Source organism: Schistocerca piceifrons, chromosome 11 (assembly GCF_021461385.2).
Source record: "Schistocerca piceifrons isolate TAMUIC-IGC-003096 chromosome 11, iqSchPice1.1, whole genome shotgun sequence".
NCBI classification, from domain to species: domain Eukaryota; kingdom Metazoa; phylum Arthropoda; class Insecta; order Orthoptera; family Acrididae; genus Schistocerca; species Schistocerca piceifrons.
The window spans coordinates 70,614,536-70,633,410 of record NC_060148.1 but is presented as its reverse complement, the minus strand read 5'-3'; the positions used below and the strand labels follow the sequence as shown (position 1 = coordinate 70,633,410).

The 18,875-nt window shown below is 43.9% G+C and overlaps 1 protein-coding gene across 1 annotated transcript in view; it reads right to left on the bottom strand.

Moving 5' to 3' along the window:
* Positions 1-18,875, bottom strand: part of LOC124719707 — a 43,683-nt gene that overhangs the window by 5,885 nt on the left and 18,923 nt on the right. The window contains exons 4-5 of the mRNA XM_047244912.1: positions 16,090-16,265; positions 7,472-7,680 (exon numbers count right to left, since the gene is read on the bottom strand). Coding sequence (XP_047100868.1) covers positions 7,472-7,680; positions 16,090-16,265 — 385 coding nt within the window. The remainder of the gene's footprint in view (positions 1-7,471; positions 7,681-16,089; positions 16,266-18,875) is intronic.

Sequence of the window (18,875 nt, the reverse complement as noted above, 5' to 3'; positions counted from 1 at the left end):
CAGGAAGAACTAGCCAGCTGAAGTTCCGCTCGAATAGGATACAGAAGGGTGGCAAGTGGAGGGTGGATATGACATGTTGGTATAGGCGCACCAGAAGCCTAGGTATCCAGAGGATAGGCGAGAAAAAGTGCTTTTGTTCCCCAAGTTTATGGGACGTTTACAATTTGTGACAAAGTCTGATGAACTTCAGAAGAGAGGGCAATCTAATCAGCTGGTAGAGGTTGCGTCTGAGACTGCAGATATGATACAGAATGCAAGGTGTTCTAAGACTGTAAGGAATGGTAAATTTTTGAGAGTGCTGAGATCCAAGCTATATTGGCGAAAGTAACACTGGGGCCACTAAGGCTTTTGGAAAGACGAAGGAAGAAACAAGATCAGGGGTTAACGTCCTGTTGGTGAAACAGCTATTAGAGGATAACCCAGAATTGGGAAGAACGGGGAAGCAGGACAGCTGCGTCCATCCATAGGAACCGTCGTGTCATTCACCTTAAGCTGTGTAGGGACATCGCAGAGAAACTAAATATGGTCGAAAATCAAGTTTGGAGCCAACAGCTTATCACAGCATCGCCTCGTTTAGTGGGTTTTACCCAAGTACAGAGGATGGCTGAATGATGGAATCCCCACATTATCGAGTTTTCTGTCTTTCCTGTTTGTTGTAAGCTGGGGATGCGTGATTATTCCAAGATATGAGAAAGTGCCCATGTCAGCAGAGAGGAATGGAGCAGCAGGTCCACCGCCTTACTGCAAGCGCTTATCTTCCTCCACATAATTGGGCACTGTCCTTGCATTATGAGAGAACTGTGACTCGGAGTTATCTGTTGAGTGTACATGACTGTAATGGATGTGTTAAGAGCTTAACATCCACATCTGACACACATGTTGTTGTGTCATGCTTTTAATAAATTTACAAGTAGATAGATGAAACAGTCAATGATCAGAACGCCTTATTGTTTGGAAAGCAATACACTTATCTTTAGCTCCTCGTGGCTGTGGCTGTGTGAGCACGTGTGGTATTAATTGGGGTCCAAATACACAGGAGCTGCTGAAAACACTGAGCGGCATTACAGTGCAAGTCTGCACATGATGAGCACTGAACGTTTACTACAACTGTGCCAAATATGTGTCTGTTGTTGGCCCTCGACTCTCTGTACGTGCATGCTTGGCCTAGGCTTGACTGAGTGACGTTACGCCAACACTGCACTCTGAAGGCAGAAATTCGTCGCTTTTTTGCAGTCGTCATGGAACTGTTGATACCCTCGTAGACGGAACAGAAGTCAGGCTGGACTCTGGCAGAACTCGTACCAGGCACTGGCAGAGCTGGAAATACTTGTCGTGTGTGGCGCCTCGAAGCTACAGGAGGAGTGGCTTACTACTTCTTTCTCATAGGCGGTGGCGATGCTGCTTGGGTGTACAGCATCTCTACGGTAGTCGATTGACGATTTGCTGCAGGCGAGTATCGTCGACACCACATGTGTCACCTTCAACAGTGTCACAGGCATCAGTGTATCATGATACATTGAGGAGAGGTAATGTAATGTAGAACACTGACACGAGGTCTGGTGATGAGAAACCTTATGCTTCAATTACCCCTCCCATTACTGGGGAAATACCAGCAATGCAAATTTCTTCCATCACCTGGATTCGAACCAGCTTACCTTTGAAGAGAGTACCACCACACAGTCATGTTTATGTGTGCCATGGTGGAAGTTAGGGAGAGAGCAATGATTGGTGGTATTTATTGTAATAATTCCTTGGGTTTTTAACGTAAGTGATTTTGATGTAGCAGAGGCTACACCAAGAGGTGAAGTTATCGAGGCAGATGGAGATACGCTGTTGAGTAAGATTTACAGTAACAGAAGAAGCATGGTGTGCCAGACAAGGAGCTATACAGTAAACATAATTCATTGGGACACCTGGCACTTGCCAGTTTCCTCCCAGAGATCCGAATGTGCGACTATTGCGGAATATTTCGCCAATGGAGCAGTCATCATACCACTTTTCAATATCAGGCCAAATGTCCTGTGGACAGACACCAGTGGTTCCCATTACCTTCTGCATTCTCATGCCTTTGAGCACTGCTGACTCTTCAGGGTTTTAGGAGCAGGGGAAGAAAGTTCCTTGAAGCTCTGTCCGCCCATCCATCATTACTGATGATTTTTATTCTAAATTTAAGCAGTAGCGAGGTTTGAGACTGGGTCCCATGACGTTTTGATTAGTATACAAAGACACTACCCTCAAATCATAAGTGAGCCGTGGGATATAAACTTGCATACAGTATGATATCACACAACTTGACTAGAGCTAGTAGGAAATAAGAGTTTTTTAAGGAGGTCGAAAGTAATGGAGTCATGAGCAGCCTCTCATAAGAATTTCCTGAAATTGTAAGACGTCGTGGTCTCCTTCATTGGTTACATATTCCGCCCTCACAATCATATTCTGCACATCAAGACGCTTCATTCGAGCCCAAACTCGATAAGATAAAGTCAGTATTGTATGAATTCATGTAAACGATGTGCAAATAACTAATAAATCGCAAGTGCGCACTGTGGTTGAAATACTCGAGGCTGGCGTACACACATACATTCCAGACTCGACGGTCACAGGAGCTTTTAGCTCGAGAGAGGCAACTGCACCCCAGGAGGCCGGTCCCAAGCTATCTACGACGGCCAGTGACCGCCTGTAGAGCAGACAGCGTTAGCCCGAGTGAAAGGAAGACCCCGTGTTCGGCTTAAAAGCAAATTCCGCTACATTGTGTGGGAGCGGTTAGCCTACGCATTCTTTACACATAGAACGCAGTTTCAGAGATTTTCACAGGAAGACAGCAAACGCCAAACACCGATACTACAGATTTCCGGATTGGTCACCTTAAACAAAATGTCATTCTCCCGTTTTAGAAGAGCAATTCTGATTGGCAGACGATATTTCTGACGCCTTGAGCTGAAGGAGTAATGGAAGAGATAGAAGGATATACCCCTTCACGACTGGTGTGCAGAGGGGCCGTTCCGTTGTCGTTCTTGGAGCGAGAACACGTAACGAGAGCGTGCGCGCTCGTACATGTACTCAAAGAGCGAGGAACAAGTCTGTCCTCAGTACTTCACTGGGAGAGCACCTCTGTCGAGAGCCAATCGAAGTGCAACTGTATATTGAGTCCTTGCGATTAAGCGTTGTTCACTGTGTTGGCCACCACACTTATTGTGCGGTGTGAATGGACTGAGTAATAGTTAAACGCCTGTGAGCGAATTTTTGAGTGGCATCGTGGTGGACTGGTTATCTGACTGGTGTACCACGCCAATAGACTAGGGGCGAATAGGAGTCTTTGAATTCATCAAGGCGTAGGGAGAGTTTGATTGGCGAAGGTCAATCCAGATAGAACGAGAGTTATCTTATTTGTCGGCAGCGAGCGGCGCAGACAGCAGTCATCACAGCTACAGCTCTTGCGACCCCCACATTTCCTCCACAACAGTACCCTTCACTGCATATCACACGTGACAGCCTCGACTGTACCTAGCAACATTCTAACCGGTAATTATTCGAGTAGGTGCGGCTCTCAGCCATTCCGCCAAGTCAATAACAATCTTAAACTTTGTATAGAAATTTCATTAGCGAATCCTATCCTTAAGAGGTAACTTCACATTCTGAAAAGAACCCGCAAATAACGTGTTCAATTCATGACTAAAAGTGCTATTGTGATTTCTCAGAATTTTTGCAAAATAAATAATAATTTTCGTTACTTTCATGTTTATCTTACACTAACTAGCACTACTCCAGTACCCAAGTATCCCACTAGTTACGTAAGACATTTTGTGAATTTTTGTGTCATTTCCTTACAGTGGACGACTCCAGAAGGTATTTATTGCTGAAAGTTTTTCAGGCATTTCTCTTTAGAACTTTAGGAGTGTCCATCTGACTTCTGTAGTAGTGTGGGGGTGGAAATTGCATCTTGCAGGGGCCAAAGGGTAAAGGGTACATCTCAGATTAATCTGTTGCGCAGAATGACAGAATAGCACCAACCCACACACTCACAAAATGTGTGACTTTATAGTCTTGTGTTGTAAGTGCTATATTTAATTCGTTTTGTGGCGTTATAGACAGGTATTTTAAACTGGGACCAAGAGATATGGTGGTCGTATTTGTGTGACATTGTACGTACCGAATTGTCGAGCAGTCATTAGATACAGTGAGTATATCTTTAACATATGAAGCACTGAGTCTGGCTTGTTGAGGTTGTTTGGTAACGTGTGGTTGTTATGGATGAGAGGAGAATGAATGCTTTTTCAAAAGATTGTTCAGTTAATGGAAAATGTGGCAGTGTTTTGTTCATGTGTACCACCAATCCCAGGGTTTCTTATCTGCGGAATGAGGTGCTGGTATCAAGATATCTCACAAGCACCCATTGGCAGTACCATCTGATTGTATGTTGTAGCAATTATCTGTGCCTTGTAGAGTGTATAGTGACTGGGACTGTGTTACGTGACTGTAACAATTTTCATTAAAGTATAGTTGTAGCACTGAGATAACATGTGAGTGATGAAGATCTCGTTGGAGCTGAGGGAACAGACATATGGATGGAATGCTATGCTGCTGCTTTGTCTTGATGTTTTATGTGGTGAAACAAGGTTATGTATAGGTTTTAAGCTGATGTTTTGTTGTGGCTGAAGATAAAGTTGGATTCCTTTTTGGAACAGGTGACTTGGATGTTAAAAGTGGAAGGTGACTGTGGCTGTTATCGTCATCTGTTGGACGATATGTGGACGTTGAAATAGAGTGAATGTTGTCGGAAACAGTGATCCTAAACTGGATGTCTTTCATGTTAGGGATGCGACACAAAAAACTGTTGAGATGATGACGGTGAGCTCGACTGACGGTGTAGAAAACTGTGGATCTGAACTCAATGTCTTTGATGGTGAGGATGCAATGCATGTAGTTGTTGGGATGCGGAATGTAAGTTTAGTGTCGTGAATAATGCGTTTACTTTATACTTATGAGATCATTCGAGTTAAGGCTGTGTAAATGATGCAGTTGTGCAAGGATTGTACATTTGGGCACAGTTAAAATGGATGGTTTTACGAACTTCCAGTATGATGCAGTAGTTTGGGTCAGCAACCCCTGGTAATCAGTGAACGAAAAAACGTTCCAAGTTTTTGTTCATTCGATGAGTTACCTGTATGCGCTGTAAATTTTCATTGCACGTTATTGACATCTTCGGAAATGCCATTTTCGACTATGTTATGGTGATTTGAAAATGGGTCTCGGTCCGAAACAAGTCATCGAACGAATAAAAAATAAAAATTTGCAACTAGGACGGGTTTTTCGTCCTACTGATGGGTCTTGTTTGTAACCGGGATAGGTCAGGTGCTTCTGCGATACTGGGTCAGATAGTCGTCACACTGGAAGTATTTGTGAGATCTGTAGGCTTGGATTTGCGATTTAGGTGATTTTACACAATGGCAGCGACAACAGATCAGGGCTTAGTTCTTGATACGTTGGTCTGTTGTGGGCAAGCATCTAGTTCTGCTGGACAGTGATGCGTAAAACAGCCGACAGTAAAGCACCACGGTTTTAATAGTGACGAGGGCAACTCTTTCAGACAGGGGCGTTGTAGCAGCCTGCTGGATGTCGCAAGGCATCTCCAACATCACCACGTGCTCAGAAGAGATTCGCACCCGTTTCTTCTTCTCCCCCCCCCCCCCACCCCCCACTCCCTATCTCGACCGAACTGCCACAATCTCTCTGAATTATCATGACAACTTTTCCCTGAAGATATCTTCAATGTCGGGTTTAAAGTTAGCTTCCAGACAAACGGCTAGTGATTCACAACTCTGTAAGCTCTTGTCGCTGCTCATTCTTTAATATCTGGTCGCTACTCGCGAGGAATGGAAACATCAACTTCAGCTCACACGTTTGTTCTCGGTGTCCATTACAGTTTCAGTCATACTTATAGACTTGCTGCCGAGTGCAGCTGAGTCTAGAAACAGATGGGGTAAGAGTCTGCTTGTTTAGTAACTTGCTAACAATGCGTATTTCCGTTTATGTGCCACTATTATTCATGTGAGTGTCTGCCGTAAATTATCGGCTGCAGCCGAAATTTTGTAAAGACCGTTCTTCGCAGTATTACAGTCCCTGGTTCTAATATACGCATATTCGTATGATAACTTAATTCTTTATGTGTTGTAGCCCTTTTAGACCACCTTAGTTTCTTAATTAGTCGGTTTACTACCAATGAAAACCCTGCAAGTTCGATTGCCTGAAGCGGTCAAGAGTGACAACGGCAGGCATAAATAATTTTTCCGCTGAGGGAGCACAAGCTCAGTGTGCCCCCTTCCTCTCATTTAAATGGAGTTACCCTCTACCGAACAAGAAGCTATCGGACAGTTACAAAGAAAAGAACGATTACAGCTTGTTTCATGTCTGGTGCAACGATAGATAGATAACCGAGTAAGTGATAAAGCCCAGCAACGAGAGTAAAATAATAAATTTAAAGAATATAGTGATTCGAACAAATAGAGTTCTTTAGCAAACAGGTGCGATAGCTGAAAATACAGTGTTTCCTCAGTCCTACTACAGTTCATAGTAGTAACATTTCTAAGGATAATATTAACAGTGTATCTCATACAATTAACTGTTCTGTTACAAATCTAAATATTGTTCGTCAAAGAAAATTAGTAAATACGAACAGTATCGTGCTAGAATCACACATGAGAAATCTAGAACACTACACCAGTTACAGTATTGACAGAAAATTAGCTTGTCTGTAGCCGTTATGTTGCAGAGACCATTCCCCATTTTTAAAAAGCCTTAGACTAGGTCTGAAAAAAACTACATGTACAGAATTTTAGAGTGTTTATAGAAGATAAAGAGGAACACTTTTTTATATGAGGCACGTGTCGCATATGTATGAAGGTCTTATCTGCACTGGCGTTCAGAGACGGAGTTCAAAGTGCTGTGGGATGGGCCCTGTTTTAGAGGTGCTGCGTGCCTCCTACGGGAGGGAGACGAGTTGTTCAGTGTACAGACCCTGGCAGACACCCCAGGTGAGGTGGTAGCCTGTTAGGCTGAGGATGCAAACATTATTTGTGAGACACCCACTTGTTTCGAGTGTGTTACACAATCGTTAGCACCCAGCTGGCACTTGAGTAACGTCTCTAAAACATCACACCTGTGACATTTGTGTCACATAAAATTTGTTCTTTTTAATCTTCTCTAAACACTCCAAAATTTTGTGTACGTAGTCTTTTTTTAGTCCCTGCATAATGAAGAAGACAATAATACATCGAAATGAAGTAGTTAGGTTGTCATAGATCCAGACGGAGAGTTGCCGAGGAATCAAAAAACTGACTTTGGAAAGAGCACCAGAGATCATGCGTGGCGTGCAAAATCACGCAAGATCTAAAACTACATGTTCAGAAGGATATTTGAATCTCAGTTGTCAGCGCATAACCGTGAAGTGGCCGGGTCCCAGTATTAAACTTACCTACAATCTTGAAGTCATCTTCGTAGAATGAACAGATGTAGTCAGCTGCATTGTACCAGGAGACACGATGGAAGGCGTACAGTTCGTCAGCGAGGCTGAACATTTGCGACGCCTCTGGCTGCCGCTCCTTGCACAGCGCACTGAAGTCGTCGTCAGAGGAGAGGCTCCACGGCTGATAGCGCAGCAGGCGTTCACTCAACAGCGGCCGCCTGTAGCACACAAGGTGCCAGGTTAAAAGTTGAAAACCTAGCATGTATAGTTTATGCAAGAACGTACAAGTATCCATAAATGTGTGTGAAATTTTATGGGACTTAACTGCTAAGGTCATCAGTCCCTAAGCTTACACACTACTTAATCTACATTATCCTAAGGACACACACACACACACACACACACACACACACACACACACACACACACACACACACACACACAGACAGACACCCATGCCCGAGGAAAGGCTCGCACCTCCGCCGGGACCAGCCGCGCACCCCATGACTTCAGCGCCTGAGACCGCTCGGCTAATCCCGCGCGGCTAAAAGTATCCAGAACGGATTTCCACTCAGCAGTGGATGAGAAACTTCCTGGCAGATGAGTACTGTGTGCCAGACTGGGACACAAACCTGGAACTTTTTCATTCTTTAAAGGATGCATAGTAACACAGCAAACAATCGCAAATCCGTTGGTCTTCTTAGCATTTTAGCGCATCGAGATTTCATCTTTAGATTTCGGAGCACTTTAGTGAGACACCGATTGTAACTATTTCTTGCAGGTCATCCACTCCGTTCTCTGCTGCTATATCGTTTTAACAGGTTTCAGGCACACCAAACCGCAGAACTGCAGCGCTTGTCGCAGAATACCTCTTTTCTTTAAAGAGGAATTTCGTATGCATTGCAAGAGAGTGAACATGTGGTATTTATGTTAAGGATATGAATGACTTGTTCAAATTTTGTTATAGATGATTTTAGACGCTGACATGTACACATGTCTGTCATCAGCTGAAGCAAAATCGTCCTCATTACCACTTGAAAATGGCTCAAAAGGCCGAAACTGCAATTGTAAAACAATTTTTATAGTCAATGGCGAAAATAGACATCGAGCTAGGCAGGCACGAACCTAGAGCCGCCGTGACAGCCTTACTTCCGCCAGTACCTCAGCCGCTGCCTTCCAGCCGTCACAGAAGCTCCCCTGCACGGCCGGCGGGACCAGCGCTCCCGGAAGGATGGGCACTGCAGTGACCAGAGGCCTCGGGAGTTGCTTCCTGGGCGAATCCTCACTCTGCAGTGGAGAGTGCAGTCACTGGAAACGTCGCGGATCCGACCTGCCAGGGAGTTTCCTATCTGCATTAGGTGATGTGACATCTGCGATAATTTTCCGTAAAGACTGTATGACAGCTGAAAGCAGAACTCCCACAGGAAGAAGAGCTCTATGGACAAACGTGAATGTACCGTCGAGCAGGTCCACTTATTCAGTCCCTTTCAGCTAATCCAACGGCTAAGGACAGCGCGATACGATGACTTACACTATTTCAAATCCGTCTTTGCAAATACCAAACATGTTTTTTTATTTCACAATAGGTCTTTCGTTTTACTCATTATACCCTTATCAGTTGTGGCATTTTTATAATGTTTCTGCTTACATCCGGCAGTGTGCATCCCACCATCTCACACTGCTATGCTTGACGTGCAGAAGTACATGTGTGCTGACGTAATATTGCATAAAAATGTTTTTTTACTTGGCTCTGAAGCATTCGCTCAGTCTCGCTTCGTGAGTGGTTGGTGCGGGTCTCTCGTTTGGCAGTGAAAATTATCATATAGAAATTGTCGGCCGTAAAACTTTGTCCTAAGGTCAGTGTTCCGTACATCGATTCGATGCATATGTGTCAGGTACATGTTGTGATGAGAATGGAGCCCTCAGAATCGGTTATGAGACAATTTTTTCCTGATTAATCTGCGACTGCATTCCCTATAGCCCATCAACGATGGAAAGTTTCCATACTGCCAGATACAATGCAGAACAATCAGTACTCCCTCTACTCCTTGTAGTATGGTTCTTGCTTATCAGTGTTATTTGACAACGACGTTGTCAATTAAAGCATGAAGCTGTATCATAATTGTTGTGTCGGTAGCTGGGCCGACACCGTGAAGTTGAGATGGCTGAAAAGGCAAGCTAGACTAACGCAGACGGGCGTGAAGTACTGGAACAGGATACGTAATTAATGTTAGGAAGAAAAGTACGGAGCAGGTTTAATACTTAACTTTACTCAATCATTGTGGTACATCGATCTTGACGATACACAGGAGACTTTAAGTACAATCACTGTATGGCTAATGGCGCCTTGCTAGTTCGTAGCCATTAACTTAGCTGATGGCTATTCTGTCTCTCGGCTAATGAGAGAGAAAGGCTTCGTACATCTGGTCGGTAGCTAGGTTCTCGTACAACTGGGCTGAGTGCTCTCTCGTATCACGAGACCTGCCTTGGTGGTGGCGCTAGGTCTGCGATTACACAGTGGCGACACGCGGGTCCGACATGTACTAAATGGACCGCGGCCGATTTAAGCTACCACCTAGCAAGTGTGGTGTCTGGCGGTGACACCACAATAATGAGTTCCGTGTGATGTCTGGGTCCGCAGTTTGACCGGAAGGCTGTCCCTCCCATAAGACATGTGGTGCCATGGTGCTAAGGCTCGCAAATCATATCCACGCCACGTACACCAGCACGCTGTTCTGCTTGGAGCTACAGTACCACACCTACTCCACTGACAAGCTGGGACTCAGAACCCGTGCCGTGATGAAAATCATCATTTCTACGCCCCAGATGCAGGATGTACGTGCACACTGACTATGATCTGAATAAACATTATACGGAGATTTGGTTGGGGAAGAATTTCGGGAAAGGGCTGTTTTTCACGTAATAGAGCCGTTCATTCCATAAGGCAACGAAAGAACGGATTTAAATGCAGCAAGGAAGTGAACAAACAATATCCACTGAAACAAGCTCTATAGAAAATCTCGAAACTTGTGGACAGTTGCGAATGTACTATACAGCTATAATGATACAAAACTGACTGCTATATTCAGTTTAGGAGCAAGTGCGTTGCAACACAAAGTGGCAAATCAACAGAGGACGCAATAAATACTCGCCACATGGAGGTGGAGTGTCGACAAGCGGGGCAGACCGCTGCCACGGGAGGCAATCGTCGACAATTTGCGTGCAGAGGCAGGGTCAGTGTCATATAGGCGGCTTTGGCCTGTAGTGCTGGAGCCATTTCTGAACGTACCATGCGAGTCCAGTAATGAAGTGGATTGACGGAATTTAGAAATGACCGACTGTAAATGGCGATACGTGAACTACAGAAGAGGCACGAAATGGCGCGCTGCCTGGACTAGGAGGGCGGTACCTAAGTTCCACCACTGCCGCTGTGGCCCCTCATGCGTCTTTGGTTCTCGCCTTTGTACTGACATCCAACAGAAGGTAAACACGCTGGGTCGTATGAATAAACAAGACGACGTTCTCTGGAGAAGATTCTCCGAGCAAAAGGACATTCTCTGGGAAAGCTCTTACGAGCAAAACATTCGAAGCCATAATCTGTGACGAGAGTCTTCCTTTTTCTCACTACCTCTGTTCCCTGCTGAGTTCTCGGTGTGTGTGGTCTGCCGTGTCCGGCACAGAAAGCACGCGCAGTGTCACGTGTCATTCAGCTCGCTCAAACGGGCGACAAGTCTGGAACCGGCATCAGTGTGTTCAGGCAGAGTTGCACTGCGTTTCATTTTGTTTATTTTATGTGCGGCAACAAATTATTAAGACAATTACGTACAGTTTACGAAAATGTATTTACTTGCGATGTTACCGAATTTACAACATGCGGAAAACTTTTCAGTTATAGAAGTCAGGCGAACATCATGCGAACGAAATCTTAAGATTACATGACTTTTTATCTACTTCAAGCCGGAACTCTGTCAGAGCTCTCTAACACGAGATAATTTTGGTTAAATACGGCCCACAACTGTCTGCTCGCGTGGCAAGCACGTAAGCGCCACACCATGCGTTCGATATGAGTAACAGGTCGCTAGGTTTGCAATAAACCAGTTATTAATTTTTCTGGTAACCCTACTTATTTATAACATCACACTATATAAGACTTATGCTGTGAGAAGACATGATGGTGAACGTCTGGAAAAGTCAGCGACACGGTTGTTTGGTGTAGGCCTACAGCTAAATGTTCTCGTACGTCAGTCTGAAAACTTGGGTCTACTAAATAGCAATAAAAACGTTTCAGTTTTCACTTCTTTTGAGAGGTAGTCCGCAGATTATGTTCTTATTGTCAAAGCGATATAAACTTCTACAGCTCCTCAATTCAGCACTTCGTTGGGATATATATTTCTTTTTTTGCCTCCCAAGCAATATGAATTCTGCCATCATTGCCAAAATGTAGCTAAAACTTAACAGAACTTACTCAGCCCGAAGAATGCTACAGATCTCGCTTCAATATTTTCCGGTTGTGAGAAGCTCCTCTAGTTTTGTTCACACGAAATCGGAGAACGTTCTTTGTTTCGAGCAACATCCCTCACCCTTTTACTCGCGATGAGCACATTATCGGCTGGAGTACATTCTCTGACTCGCTTTACTCATGCGAACATCAAAATGTCCTCCCAAAATTTCCAGTACGAAGTATATCCTCCGTTTTACTGACACGCCCCACTACACTTCGCCAGCACCTCAGCTCTCCGAGCAGATCCGAAGCACTCGAGCAATGCTGAACAAGAAGTCGCTCTGGTGTCCTATACGGGGTCTCCCTTACATACGAACCACACTTTCACAAAACTCTCCGAATACACCGAAGCCGACCGTTGGCCTTCCCTACCAGAATCCTCACATGTTTATTCCATTTCATCTCGCTTCGCAACATTAGGCCCAGATATTTAAACGAACTGACTGTGGTAAGGAGGACACTTCGAATGCCGTATGCGGATATTACGGGTTCGTTTTTGCTACTCATCCGCTTTCTTCTACATCACACCAACTAGAAATTTTGTCGACGTCATCTAGTGTCAACCTGCAGTCACTCAACTTATTCCATATGCTCGTTCTTCCGTTAGCACCCCGCAATGGGACACCGTGTCAAATGCTTTCGAGAAATCTAGAAACATGGAATCTGCCTGTTGCCCTTCATCCATAGCTCTCAGTGCATCATGTGGGAAAAGGAAAAGGTGAGATTCACAGAAGCGATGCTTACCAAAACCGTGTTGATTTGTGCACATAAGCTCCTTAGTCTGAAGAATGTTGATAATGTTCGAACTGAGAATACGTTCAAGGATTCTGCAGGAAACAGGTGTTAGGGATATTGGTCTGCAATTTTGTGGGTCCGTTCTTTTACCTTTCGTATACACTATAGTCACTTGCACTTTTTTCCATTCGCTTGGTTCTTAGCGCTGATCGCAAGATTCGCGGTAAATGCAAGCTAAGTAAGGGGCCAATGCCGTACACTACTCTTTATAAAACCAAACTGGCATTCCACCTAGGCATTGCCACTTATTTATTTTCAGCTGTTTCAGCTGTTTCTCTACGCCAGCGGTACTCATTACTATGATTTCCACACGGGACTCTGTGCGATGGTCAAACGACGGCACGTTTGTACCATTCTCCTGCGTGAGCGATTTCTTAAACGAGGAATTTTTAACTTCGGCCTTCCTTTTGGAATATTCTAGCGCCAAAGCAGACTGGTCAACGTGTGACTGAATAGAAGCGTTGGATCCGCTTAACGATTTTGCAGAGGAGCAAAACTTTTTCCGGTTCTCCGGTGGTAGCTGTTGTATGCTTCGCGCACAGATCTTTTCACAGACGCACGAATCTCTACAAATATTGCTGTCCTCATTTGCGCGTTCTCTTTTGAACCGAGAATGTAACAGCCTTTCGTTCCTCAGCATTTTCCGAATTTCGTTATTAAAGCACGATGAGTCTTTTCCGCCCTTGATCCACTGAGTAGGCGCATACTTTTCCGGATCACGATTTACAATCTCTTTAAACTTTAGCCATAATACCTCTATGGCCATAATTCAGGAATTAAATGATTGTATTTTATTGTCTAAGTGAGACGCTGACAACTGCATATCTAGCCGGCCGAAGTGGCCGTGCGGTTAAAGGCGCGGCAGTCTGGAACCGCAAGACCGCTACGGTCGCAGGTCCGAATCCTGCCTCGGGCATGGATGTTTGTGATGTCCTTAGGTTAGTTAGGTTTAACTAGTTCTAAGTTCTAGGGGACTAATGACATCAGCAGTTGAGTCCCATAGTGCTCAGAGCCATTTGAACCATTTTTGAACTGCATATCAACTCTCCTAGCGTTCTCGACTGATTTACTGACTTTCGTAACCATAGTCGCTATGATAACATCATGATCACTAATCCCCATCTCTATGCTGACGCCATCGATAAGGTCCTGCCTGTTTGTGCTGGCTGACGAACTAGCTGCTCAACACAGTTTTCGGAAAATGTGCTCAAAAGTCCTTCACAAGACTGTCTGTCTGCACGACCTGCAGTGAATCCATAGACGTCCCAGTCTATACTCGGTAGGTTAAGGTCACCGCCAGCTAGTGTCGCGTGATCTGGATATTTATGCAATGCTGACTATTTACCTTCTTTGAATGGCTCCACATCTGTCCCAGCGGAGTCGGGTGGGTGGTAAAAACATCCAACAACTGATATGGTTTCACCTAGTCCTGTTATGTGCGACCACGTAACTTCACTATTGCACTCAAATTCAACGTCAGTAAAGAGAATATTTTTTGTCAACTGCAATGAACACTTCCCCTCCTACGGCGTCGAATATGTCTTTCCGATAAACATTCCAAGACTCGCTAAATATCTCAGAGTTTTTCACTTTGGGTCTTAACCAGCTCTCAATTCAAGAATAATTTGAGGCTGAGAACTTTCATGGAGGAGAGTAAATTTGGGAACTATGTTACAAATACTTCGACAGTTGACTGATAAAAGTTTCAGAGTCGAACTCACTTTACTCTGAAAGCTATCTGATTTCCCTAAATGTGTACCAACTGGCGAGTGTTCATGAGAGTACCTCAAACTACTGGCTAGCCTGAAACCCCCCATGTACTCTCCACAAGTACTCTGCTATCCGATTAGCGGCTTCGTTTGTGTACTGCACACCTGTCTTGAAATCTACCCATCTCCGATTTTCAGTTCACCTTCCCAATCACTGTTACCTTCATTCCCACTGCCTGACACAATATCGATAGTTTTATCCCGCCACACTATCTGCCTGTGTCCGTGCACAGTGAACCGGTAACCTACTCACAGTTCTGATGACAGATGTGGAGTAGCAAACCAAAAAACCCCACACGATAAACATTGTGGAGTAACAATACTGTTCCTCAAAAACAGCTCCAGTTGGCTGCAAATCATGTTCAATCATCCTGCATAATACTTTATCCTGAGTGTGTATTTTACCACCCTGACCGTGATCTGTGCTACTGCCAGTCATCATCCTATAGCACATAATTTCGTTACACTGACCACTACCTGTCCACAGCTGTTTACCCACATCAATTCTCATGATGAACTTAACTGTGGATGTCGGTTGATCACCTTCGTTTCAAAAGACCTAGTCCGTTTCCCAGACACACTCATCCCAAAGTAGCTCCCCTACCGACCTCTTCAGATATAACTGCAGAACTCTTTCATCCTATTGATAGTAATCACGACTGAGTCTAATTGTCCATCCTAATCTATGTTCTCCACCTCCATAGCTATCCCACAATAAGCCACCTGAAAGAATCCAAGAACACCGCCACAAGACCTGGGGTGCCTGCTGGGAGCTTGCCCATTCCCACATAGGAAGCCACCTGGTCACACTTCATAGTGCCAACGTATCTCCTACAATACTCCATTCCACGGCCCCGTATGTCAACCACTCGAGAGACTATTCCGCTTTCCTCCCGCTCACAACCTCCACTATTTACGCTCTATGCTACGGACTGATTTAAACACACCAATCACAGGACAAAATATAAGAATGACGGCTATCCGCTTCCTGCCCTCATCGCTGCTTAGATTTTTCCTCCATCTATTGAGATGAACATGACAAGTGGCCTCTTTTCCTCACCGACTGGATGCCAGTATCTGGACTAGAGTCGCAACTACACGGTATTACCGTAATTACTCCCGAAGTGTTTTTGTTTTTTTTGTCCCGAATAAGACGAGGATACGCTCACTTTTCGTGCCAGGTTCCACATCATTGTTTCCACAAATTATGAAAAATTCGGAAGTATCTGTAACCATCAGTACTTTCTCTAGTAAATGCAGTAACATCGTTTATTGTGTCAGTTTTCTCCGCTGGCCTGTTACGTAATACGTGGCACATTTTAAGACACAATACGAATCAAAAAATCGAAGGTCAAACACAGTCAAAATCCTTTGTAAATCACGAGTTTCTTTAACCATGTCCTTCACTACTGTCTATTAGTGCTAGTTCTTTGATCCATTTTGAATTAAATGATCCCTGTGTTTTCTATAACTTTAATGAATACTTCCATGGATAAAAGTGAGATAAACTCCAATAAACCATAGTGAGTACGACAGACATTTGAGTGTACACTGGTTTATACCTGATTATCAAGTTCCCTGGCCCGTCCTTGTCTTCTTCCATCTCGTAGTGCTCCACCTGTTTGCTGGCTAATTGCATGTCATGTACCCATCCGGTTAATTTCGTGCGCAGCATGTCTTTCACACGTTCCATGTCCTTAATCCAACCGTGGAGTTGCTGATCACTTGCGTGGTTACCCTGAGACACACAGAAAATAGTTCAAATTACTTTCATAACATCCACAAGCAGCAGCCTGTCTTAGTATACAGTTACATGTAGCACTATTACATGACACTGAAATTACTGCCAGCGCATGAGTGCAGTACATTCAGTTTTGTACATGCATAAAAACATTAATGCACAGCAGATGCCCGGTGGTTTTTTTAAAAATAAATACATTTCTCAAACTGTGACATCAGATAAGAGAGGTGCAGATATTTGTTGGTAGTTGACATTACAGACGCCTGAATGTATGAATGTATACTCCCGTGACGATGTATCCAACTGAAATGTTCTGCAGCTGCCAGCAGCGTCGGGTTCCTACGTGTAAAGCCACATGGCCTGGCTGGAACTCTGACGAGATTCTATTCAAACTTTTGAACGATTTTCGAAAACAGAATGGCCAGACTGTTGACAAATCCGTCAAAATCCTACTCGTTACCAACGCTCTGAGAAACCTGAACACATGTTATGACCTTCTACAAACGCAACGATAGACATCAGCCGCTCCATATCTGAAACATTATCTGAGGTAGTTGTGCACACGGGAAATGTCAGTTTGACTAAAAATTTTGTAGCGTTTGTCTGTTGCCTGGCTGATCGCTTTTGCAGAAAATTTGCGTTTGTTGCTCGTCATCTAACACGATGTCGTCTGCATCTCAACACGTCTCGACTATTGCAGATTTGAAGGAATGTATTGACTGTCCGAGTGTTAAGATCATTTTTTCTGGACCATTTTCGGGTACGAAGTTCACATTTGTGTCACATATTAAGGTCTATGCTACTTTGGCGTTGTAAAAATCGTAAGCTTCTAAGTCAATGCAATAAAGATATGGCCATTTAAATGATATATTTTGATACTCGAAACATCACTCACAAAAATCTATAAGGCGCTCCCTGTTGATTTAGAATCATGACATTTTGGAAGAAGCCAGATTTCACAGTGAAAATAAAGGAAAAAATCTTAAAATCCATAATTGGTAACTATATAACTCTAGAAAATACTTTTCGTATTATTTTTTATCAGTCTGTCGATTTGTCTGTCCATCTGTTGTGAATCTTTTTCTCTGGATCAGTTCTGGGTATCATGTTCAAATTATGTCACATACAAAGGTATACGTAAAAATTGTAAGCTTATAACTGACTCCAGTCAATAGATATGGATGTTTATGTCTCGTGTTTTATAATCGAAAATTCACTCATGGAAACCTATAGGGTGCCCTCCATTGACTTGGAATCATGAGATTTGGCAACAACTAAGTTTTCCAGTACAAGTAAAGCAAAAAATCTGAAACTTGTTAATTTTTCATGATATCACATAAAAATGTCGTTCTCGATTTGGACTTACATTGTATTCATAACCTGTTGAAAGTATAACATACGAACATTACTGCATCCAAACATAAAATGTATGTTGTATTCATGATGTAGTACGTAAACGGAAATGTGTTATTAAATCTTCTCTCCCTACATACATAAACTAAAGTCCTCTGCTTGCTTGTTCTTGTTTGTTTTGGCTGGTCTGAGGAAATAACGTAGAATTTCTGAATCGATCTTGGTATTCCTGGGACCAGTATCTTGCCAGTAAATCTACAAAGTGTCGATAACAGGCAAAAATTATTGGGAATCTCGATTCCGAGGATGGGGAGTTTGTACAGAACCCTTAGTGCGTGAGTCCCTCTCGCACTTTCCCATTCTGTTTTCCTTTCTTCTATCTACCCTAGCATCACCCAGTATGTTGTTCTGGAAGGTGAGTGCTCACCACAGACATGGGTGCCGTCAGGAGTGTCTGAGGGAAGTGGGACAGAACTGCTCTTGTTCTCTGTACGTGGAGTCCCCAATCCTTTTGGGTCACACTGAAACAGGTGACAGTGGTTCCACAATAGATTATATTGAGATAGGGAACCAATACTCGAAAGTGCATATTTGCTGTGTTAAGGACATGCACAGCATACACCACCCAACAACAATGTAGCTCACAGCAATTCTTCAAAGCAACGACTGTCAGTCTGAATGAATGCATGTATTGCAATGATGGCTGCAGTTCTTCACACTCTTGCAAAGATCTCGGGTGTCCGTTGTGCACTCGAACAGTAGCAGCTGATAAACAGTGTACACACCTGACCACCAAACGGACATACTGTACACAGTTGGTCTCACAGCACTCAAGCATCGCAGTGGCGCATTAACCTGTGACGCAAGCACACCACTGACCCTGCTGTCAGCTGTCCATTGCATCAGATAGCTTGTGTCGTGTTCATGGTGAGGTGTGTTGCTGTGTACACTGCACAATGAGTAATCAAAGATGAAATGTGCAAGCACTGCGACGAACGGATTTTGAGCCCTATGTCTGCTTGTGGCAATCCAGTATCGTTCACAGCGCTGTACTGTCCAACTTCATACAGTTTGTATTGTTTGTGGATGAGGCCTCATTCATCCGTGATGTTGTTTTCAAAAGCCAAACAGGCAGATCTAGAATGAGGACAACACCCACGCCACCCATATGGGAGGCCAACAGCAAAGATTCTCAGTCAAGGTATTTTAGGGCATTATCCAAGATCGTTCCACTTTGATGTTAAAGTTTACAAG